This window comes from Chelmon rostratus, chromosome 14, assembly GCF_017976325.1.
Source record: "Chelmon rostratus isolate fCheRos1 chromosome 14, fCheRos1.pri, whole genome shotgun sequence".
Taxonomy (NCBI): Eukaryota; Metazoa; Chordata; class Actinopteri; order Chaetodontiformes; family Chaetodontidae; genus Chelmon; species Chelmon rostratus.
Window position 1 is genome coordinate 502,960 of NC_055671.1, and position 9,550 is coordinate 512,509.

Here is a 9,550-nt window from a genome sequence, read left to right on the forward strand (position 1 = left end):
GTTTTCCCCACAAAAGAAAAAAAAAAATCCAAAAATATAAAGATCAAGTAACAACAGTAATCAGGAATAATAATAATTAGAGAACCAAAGGAGGAAACAGTGTCAGGAGCCCAGTTCAGCCGTGAAGACAGTGTTGAGGTCTCCCTGGGGCCAACCCGCCTCCCACCCATTTCCAAAGCCAGTCTCCAGTTTTCTCCCACAAAACAATCCAAAAATATGAATTTCAGTCAAGGTCGACAATTTAAATTTGAAACAACCCCAACAAAAATAATCATGAGTAATTATAATTAAAAATGCAAAATAAATAAATAAAACAAAATAAATCTCATAATCTAATTTCTGTCCTTATATTTTCATTGAAAATTGTTTTTGAGTGTTTTGAAGTGAGTGAGCCATGTGATCATAACAAGCCAACTGTTGTTACCTGTTGCAGTTTAACTACAGCTAGATTAACTGCTGTGCTCACATATATAAAAATCCAGAGCTTCAAGAAAGAATGAAAAATAAAATTGAACTAGACAAAGAAGCTTTGCTAGTAGGTCTGTGAGGCTATAATTAGGTACAGCGGCACTTTCAGCTACATCATCATACTATCATGCTGACATTCAGCAAGTGTAATGTTTTGTGTGTTCACCATCTTCCTTTAGTGTGTAAGCATGCTAACATTTGTGTATTATCACTACACACAAAGTACAGCTGTCTGGAATGGCATTAGGCTTGCAGGTGTTTTGCCATACACCAAGATATTTAACAAATTGCACATGTACTAATGCACCCCTATACCATCATGGATGCTGGATTTTTTTTTTTTTGCACTGATAACAAGCCGGCTCGTCCCCCTCCTCTTTAGCCCGAAGGATATAAAAAAGGAAGAAAGTAGAGTTTTCCACTTCTTGGGAAAGACTCAGCGTCTCTGGGAGGCTCTTTTTAAACTCATGTTACTGACCTGCTGCCAGTTAATCTCTTCAATTGTGAGATGTTCCACCAGCTGTTTTCCATCCATTACCTATACACCGCTGAATCCTTTGCAGGGTCACGGCCCAGCTGTCTCTCGGGCGAAGGCAGGGGACACCCTGGGCAGGTCGCCAGCCTACCACAGGGCTGCACATTGAGACCACTCATTCACACCTACGGACAATTTAGAATTATCAATTAAGCATGTTTTTGGACTGTGGGAGGAAGCCGGTGAAAACCCACGCTGCACAGGGAGAACATGCAAACTCCACACAGAAAGGATCGAACCGGGGATCTTCTAGCTGTGAGGCGATGCTGCTAACCACCGAGCCACCGTGCAACCCACCAGCTGTTTTCTTTTAGCATTTCACAACTTTTCCAGTCTTTTGTCGCCATTTGCAATTTATGAGTTTCAATATTTGATATGTTGTCTTTGTGCTATTTTCAATTAAATGTGTAGTTTCAGTGTTTTGCAAATCATCACATTCTGTTTCTATTCATGTTTAACACAGCATCTCAGCTTTTTTGGAAACCGGGTTGTATAAGGGCTATTTTTTTCAGGGCTTTTGCCTTACATTTCAATGTACAGTTATACAACGTGCAGGTGTTTCTATTTCTGTTGTATATATAGTTCATGTAAAATGACATGGTTTTATTGTCGTTTTTCCTGAGTGCAGTTTGTTTTTGGATTTACAAATAATACTGAAGCTAGTAGTCAGAAAGAGTTTTCACTGTGTTGTCAAATGAAGGAGTTTGTGTAAGTCAGTTTAGTCTTTGACCAACAAACTGGATTTGAACAGCTTATTTGAGAAGACTTCAGACGTTTAGAAATGAAATAAATACTGCTGTGTTTCTCTTTTCAGGGGTTCATAAAGGAAAAGAAGCAAAACAAGAGCTTCTGGAGCTGGCATTAAGCCTTAAGCAATGTGTCACATAGAGCTAATTTGATTTAGATAAAAGAGGAGATGGTGAAATATAAGTTAAGTGTAAGTCAAATCTAAGCTCTGTCAGGTAGATCCAATATATCCAAAGAACACGGTGTTAAACCATATGGAAATGTAAGCACCTGGACCAAACAGCTGGCAACAGCTCAGTGCAGAAAAAAAAACATTCAGAGCAGATTCTTGAACTGTTGTGATGAACTCATTTTGGTCCTAATTTAGTAAATGAAAAACCAATAGTGACGAGGTCAGAAATGTATATATATTACTAAATATAAATAACAAAAAGGTTCAGCACCAGTAATTAAATGACTGAAAAGTTCTTGTAGGCTGAAGCCCTTGTTTATTATCCCTGCTCATCTCATAATCCATCAGATTGACTTCACAAGCAAACATATCTATAGCCAGAAGTCAGAATTTACCATGAATCCATCAACTATCTGTACCGTGCAATACAGAAACTAATAATCATAAGAATGACAACAAGAGCTGTAAGCTGTTTGCATTATCCTTCTTCTCACATTTATTTCTTTCACACACACAAAAGGTGCACATATATACATGCATCCTCCCAGACACCCTGTCAAGACTTTGTTCAGCATTACAGTTGTGTTCAGTGGAGCCTCTGCACTGCTGGAGATCCAGTCAGTCACTTCAGTGTTGGGCTGAGATTCCCTGGAGCCAGCCCTGCTCCTTCCCTCTGAATCTTTAAATGAATTTTGTCCAGTGTGAAATCATCATGTCACTAACCTGTTTCCAGTTAACCTAATTAACTGTGAGATGTTCCGCCAGCTGTTTTCTTTTAGCATCTTTTGTTGCCACTGAGAATATCATTTTCAACAAACAAGAAATTTTGTTGTGATATTTTCAGTTAAAGTTCTGTTTTGTATTAATGTTTTAAACAGCATCCCAACTTTTTTTGGAGACAGGGTTGTGATTGACCTCCTGTAGATTGAAGGGAGCACAGGAAATATAGAAACAGATGGTCTGGCAGTCTATGTCTGAGTGTCTGTAAAATCTCAACTTCACAAACTCTTATAAAAAGTGAATCACTGTTAAATTTTTAATCATTGGTTTGTATTGAGCAGTTTGGCTTTTTGTTAATACAGGAAGATAGGACCAATCATTAGAGTTAGGAGAGTGCGTTTGCAGAAGATTTCCCTGCATCCCAGAAGAATAAAGAGTGTGTGTGTTATCATGATGCATGTGAGTGTGTGAACAATGGAGACATACCTCTCCAGAGAGAGAACATGGTGTACTGTATTTGAGTTTACTTTGAAATATGATGTAGGCATCAGACTTTGTGTGTCTGAATGTGTATCTGACCTGCAGGTTGCTCACATTTGAATGTTTTTTCATGTGTGTGCATTCAGGAGAGACAAAGGAGAGAGATTCATACAGATGTGTTTGAAAAATGTTCGAGACAAAGATGTTGGATAAACAAAAGGCATCTTTATTGCTTTCATTCTCAAAGATTATGCTAAATTCAAAACTTAGTTTAGTTTTGATGTTCAGCTTAATTACAGTACTGTAGGCGATGATTTGTGCCAACACCATGACCTGTCCACTGCCAGGCATCCTCTGAAAGCCTGGCCGTAGGAGCAAGACTGTAGGTTTTGTAGCCTTGAATGGGTCATACTGCGACACCTGCTGGACAGTGTTAGTAATTAAAGTTTTGACATTGACTGCGTTATCAATTGACAACTGATTTATTTAAGACAGAGAAAGCTCATGCATAACCTTGATTTGACTCAGTTTTCAATGCCCCCCGTGCCATCTGTTCTGGAGGAAATATCACCAATGCATTATTCTTCACTTTTGGTTACCAAGAATAAATATGATGTATGAGATGTATATACAATGCAATTATGAGCTCATCTACACATTAAATTGGCATGTTCGACTTGAGTGCTACCGCAAACAACTGAGACAAAAAAAACAGAGTAAAAAGGCATTCTAATATACGTAGATAGATAGATAGATAGATAGATAGATAGAGAGATAGAAAATGAACACAAACTGTCTTGATAGTTGTAAGCATGGACTAAATCTTGACCATAACAAAAACAGAATGAAATGTTGTGGAAAATTAACTTTTCAAGAGGAAACTTAAGAGAGACACTCTAACACATCCTCAGAGTCCCAGAGTAAAACAACAGTCCTACACTGCCTCCTACTGTAGCTAGCTACACATTGTTAGGAAAATACACCAAATGAAAAGAAAAACACACAGATGACCAACGTTTTTTGTGAGTCACAGTTCGTTTCAGAAAAGAAGAAAAGCAAGCCAGGCTGTTGTCTGGTTGTCGAGTTCATGTAAACTTATTAACTGTCTAGTATTGACAAGAGATTTACATTTAGCTTATCTGAAGTTTATTGGAGGGAGTTACTTAAAGTCTGCCTTCCACTACCATTGTTAATATTATTGTCAACCATTTGGAGCTGAGCGCCAAGAGTGAGGCAAAGTGTTTTTGGAAAGGTTTTCTCAGGGAGACACTTTGGCTTCACTGTTGATATTCCTGATTCTCGAGAGGGAGAGAAACATTATTTTCTTGTTATTCTTGTTGTTACTGTTATTTTCCAGAGCCCTGAAAGTCACAGTATTAATGCTGTTCTCACTGAGTGCAGTTGGGGATTAAAGTACCCACCAAAAAACGAAGCTCGTTGGTGTCCAGTTTAATTCATGAACTACCAGGCTCCATGTGCATATTTCTGTCTTTGTGCATACACACAGTTTTAGTCTGAATCCAGGCAGTGTTTGATGCATCTGGCCCCTGATTTGGGCACTGTGTGTATCCCAGGATTCAAATGGAGGTTTATACCATCCCCAGACCAGCAGAGGGATTTCTCTGCAACACTGCAGTGCCGGGAAACATTCATTCATTTCCAAATCATCTTAAAAGGAAGAACGAAACTTGCAGCAGCAACCACTTTTCAACCAAGCCGTTAAAGGAAGATCACACTTTGTTCCATTCTGACAAATAGTTTTATGGAAAAGAAGCGTAATGTCACAGACACAAAAAAATGCTTTTACACAAAAGTTACACACTAAATCCTTTAAATCTTTTAAGAATACACAACAGAAAACTGTAATACAGGAAGACACACAACAAAGTTCAATCCCAGCTGGTCTATCCCAAGACGTCAGATGTTGAGTATGAATTTGCTGAATGGGTTCATGGAGCAGATGAAGCGATAAGCAGTGCCACACTGGATATTACGCCATCCAGCTGAAATGTGATCAAAACAAGAGAAAAAATAGTCGCATTAACAATAAATTCATTTTTTCAGTTAACAAATGAGACACCAGTGTTATTTGCCTTTTTCACAGGAAATTGATTAAATCAGCACTTAGAACAAAAATGTAAAAAATGTGTGGCATTGCACATTGGTTTGTTCAGGTTACATTTTTAATTTACTACTGGTAGAAAATAAAACAGGTGGACTTAGTGGTGGAGCTTAAGTAGATGCAGGGGAAGCTGCTGGTGGAGGAGAGGATTTGCCAGTTGGGGTAACAGAAACCTTCACGGTCAATCCACATCCACTGGCCCTGAGAGACAAAGAGCATGAGTGGAAGGAAGTATTTCTCTCATAAGGTCTAGACCCCTTTGGACCAGGTCCTCCTTGACCTGGACTGACTAAGGTGATATTTCTTCATAAATTCAGACCTGCAGGTTGAAGCCTCCCAGCCATGCGACGCTCTGACCGGCTGTCTGTGTGATCTGTTGGAGGAAGGTGTACTCTCTGGGGTTGGTGACGGAGGCCAGGTGGGCACCCAGGCTGTTGTAGTGCTCCTGTTGGACAGAGGAAGCACAGATGGATCTCTGTGGCTGCACAACTTAACAGTTGTGTCATTTCATGTCTTCATTTCCTTCCTCCAAATGGAATTGTCTTAACCTCTATGTGTCTATCAGGCGAGAGGAAAAGCTACAACTTCAGCCTCATTGTTGACAGTGTACCAGCTTCATGGGGCTAACTGCTCACAATAACAATACAAGTGTTGCAGTAGCAGTACCTCAGCTTTGTACCAGGACAAGGGAGAATTGACAAACTTGTAGCAGCGAGAGTTGTGGCTCAACCAGCCGACTGGACGGAAGTTAAAGCGAGCTACAGAGAGACAAAAGAGAGAGAACATTGACATTGAGACAGCTGTTCAAATGAAACCAACATCTGTCTGTCATGGATCTGATACACTGTGGAGAAGAGTTAGGGTGGAGTAAAAACTGAGCAGGTCACATGGAGAACTGCTGCTGTGGACCTTTAAGCATGTGTTTATACTGAGACATCTGGACAGTCTACATGACATTTGTGATATTTAGAGAGACGTGTTGGTGCTGTTAATGTTGTTGCCATGATGACCTCACTCATGAAAGAAAATAAAGGAAAGAATCAAACAGTGATGTGATTCTTACATTGAGGTGCTGCCTCCTCCAACACAGAGAAACACAGACAGCACAATGAACAGTTATCTACAGACATGAACTATAAAACACTGTGCGTATGGAGACTGTCCAATATAATAAAATGTCTTTCATCTAAGGCAGGGGTGTCCAAACTTTTTTCACTGAGGGCCACATACAGAAAAATATAGGAGAGGCTGGGCCACTTACTAATGGATGTTTGTTGATTTATTCAGAAAAAGGGTTGGCAGCTCAATTCTCAGAACAGCAGCCTCAGATTTCTTCTTAGTCAGGATGGTGATCCCCCACCTTACAGAGAAAGAAATGGGATGGGTACAAGCTCGTTATTTAAGTTATTAGGTCTATTAACACACCTATTAATGTTTGTTAGAAACTATTATCAAAATTAACAGACTGAACTGGACTTAATAACAGGAGTGCATATAATTGTAGTCAGTTATTCTGGTGAGGATCAGCTGCGCTGGGTATTTAAATTGGTGGAGGCGCGAATCATCCAGCTGATCCGATGCTACACCAGCCAAAAATCCAGACAAATTTCACTTTGATTAAGGAGCGATCGAATCTGCATCAGTTGAGATGAGCTGATTTTGCGCAGTTTGTGCGCTGCGTACAGCGATGTGGACTCTGAGTCTTAACAAGAAACACGCATTTAAGAAAGTGGTGCGCAAAAGTAGTGTCAGAACTGATGCGGCATTATTGATATTTGTCACACGTGTACCTAGTTATGTGCATGCATGCTTATTAACACACGGATACTGTGGAATATATTTTTAACTCAGCTGAAGTGGGAACGGCATTGCACTCAGTGGGAGCAGTGATGCTGCCTTGAAGCTTTCACCTTGCATTTCTTTGGTTCTGCCATGTTTGGTAACCTGGGGTAAAGTTGTTCTGTGATTGTCCTTTTTTGGTGGGGCAGCTACCTTGTTCAACAGTAGAAATGTAATGCACTCAAGCAAAAGTTTCAAGAGCGGGCCATATTCTATTCTATTTATAAAATTTCTTGCGGGCCAATTAAAAATTGACTGCGGGCCGCAGTTGGCCCTCGGGCTGTAGTTTGGACACCCCTGATCTAAGGGAACTTGTTTGTATAGAACAACAGTGGAACAGCACTAGTATAACTCATAACTCAAATGTGTATTTCAGGCATGAGTTTACAATGAGCAGCTACACAATATATTGTGAAGAGTGACGTGTGTCCTTCCTGATTACCGTTTCTGGGAGCAGAGCCAGAACCTTGTGGCACCGATGCTTCCTCAACTTTCGTCATCATCATCTTGTCCTCCATCTCTGAAACATCAATAGCTCCAATAGACCTCTCATTAGTTAAGATATTTGACTTAACAGTGAGTCAGTTTCTCTGAGTTTGTAAAGGTCACTTTGTATGCAAACAATCTACGACTTGACAGAACCTAAAGGAACAGGGACTAAACGTTGGTCTCCTCAGCAAACACAGGTCAGCAGCACCAGCTCTAATCTGGTGGTTATCACTTCTCCAACTCTACAAAAGTGGAACCACACAAGCTGTTTGTCAGCATGTGTCTGTGGGTTAAAATCCAACTCAGCTTCCTTATTCTGAAAGCATCTATCACAGATAGATGCAGGTCTGACTGTGTGTGTGTGTGTGTGTGCATGCGCGTGCATGTGCGCATGAGCAGGCGTTTGTGTCAGGTTGCTTTGATCTTTGATGTCATGTGTGATGTCACTTTAGAAGGTTGTACTCTATCAGTAGGACTCACCTCTTGGCAGACACACAGTGGACCTGATCAGCTGGTTGAGACTAAACTGTTTGTCTTCTTAAAGTTACATCTCAAAGGTGTTTCTGAGGCCAATTTAAGGATTTTTATGCTGAAAAGACTGCAACCTCTGAATAAATTTGCTTTATTTGCCTCATTTAGGTAAGGGATAATGTATAGTGAGCAGGTTCCTATGGAGGATTAGAACATGGCACTCTTAAACACTCAATAAAAGTAAAGAACAACGCTGGACCGCCTGGAGAAACGATATCAAGGCACAAGCGACTTGAGGACACAGAGAGTGACCAGATTGAAACGGACAGACACGAAAAAAACAGCAAGAAAAACACAGCATCACCGATCAACGTGCTAAAATAGTGCTTAGTGGAGACAAAACTGGAGACAGATTTTTTAATGTCTGACGCTGAACGCCGAAATCAGCTGCTTCGGGACTTTTATCGGTCAATACAAAATAATAGCGGTAAACCAAACTCTGTCGCCAGCTACGTGTCTCTCAGGTCTGGATCATCCCATCACTTCTCCACATTTGACATGATTACGCTAATTAACTGTAAAGAAGTTATCCTGCCTGCCGGCCTGCGCACAGTGAGGGGCTGTTGCTAGGCAACGTACGTGTTTACTTTCAGAGCCGCTGCGCAATGAGAGCGGTGACAGACGAGAGTCGGCTCATTTACATCAGGAAAATATGTTTTAATCACTATTTTGTGTCACATTATTGAATGCTTTAGTAGTAAGCCGTGTCTTCAGGATGAATAAACTATGTCATCCCGTCGGGGTTTATTTCTCCATAGGAACCTGCGAGTAAGATTTCAGGTATATTCTAACAATTATTATATCACATGTTATTGCTTGCTATGAATTCACGCACAGCTACTATTGGCAGTGGGAACTCTTTAATGATATTCAACAGACTGGGAGTCATCACTGAACTCCAGCTTTCAGCAAACATGCTGCAAAAAAGGTGTTTGTGTTTGCGTGTGTGCGTGTGTGCGCGCGCATGCGCACGCGTGTAGGACTCACCTCTTGGCAGACACACAGTGGACCTGATCAGCTGGTTGAGACTAAACTGTTTTCCTTCTTAAAGTTACATCTCAAAGGTGTTTCTGAGGCCAATTTAAGGATTTTTATGCTGAAAAGACTGCAACCTCGGAATAAATTTGCTTTATTTGCCTCATTTAGGTAAGGGATAATGTATAGTGAGCAGGTTCCTATGGAGAATTAGAACACGGCACTCTTAAACACTCAATAAAAGTAAGAACAACGCTGGACCGCCTGGAGAAACGATATCAAGGCACAAGCGACTTGAGGACACAGAGAGTGACCAGATTGAAACGGACAGACACGAAAAAAACAGCAAGAAAAACACAGCATCACCGATCAACGTGCTAAAATAGTGCTTAGTGGAGACATAACTGGAGACAGATTTTTTTATGTATGACGCTGAACGCCGAAATCAGCTGCTTCGGGACTTTTATCCGTC

The 9,550-nt window shown here is 40.6% G+C and overlaps 1 protein-coding gene and 1 pseudogene across 1 annotated transcript; both read right to left on the bottom strand.

Annotated features, from left to right (window-relative positions):
• Positions 1–1,003, bottom strand: part of LOC121617491 — a 28,398-nt pseudogene extending 27,395 nt beyond the window's left edge.
• A 4,036-nt stretch (positions 1,004–5,039) lies between these two features.
• LOC121617492 (ladderlectin-like) lies at positions 5,040–6,374 on the bottom strand. Its single transcript, XM_041952683.1, has 5 exons — positions 6,308–6,374; positions 5,911–6,002; positions 5,564–5,689; positions 5,334–5,445; positions 5,040–5,125 (listed from the first exon to the last, which is right to left on the bottom strand). Exons 1-5 carry the CDS (start codon positions 6,372–6,374, stop codon positions 5,040–5,042), a joined length of 483 nt encoding a protein of 160 aa, XP_041808617.1.
• Positions 6,375–9,550: the final 3,176 nt, after the last annotated feature.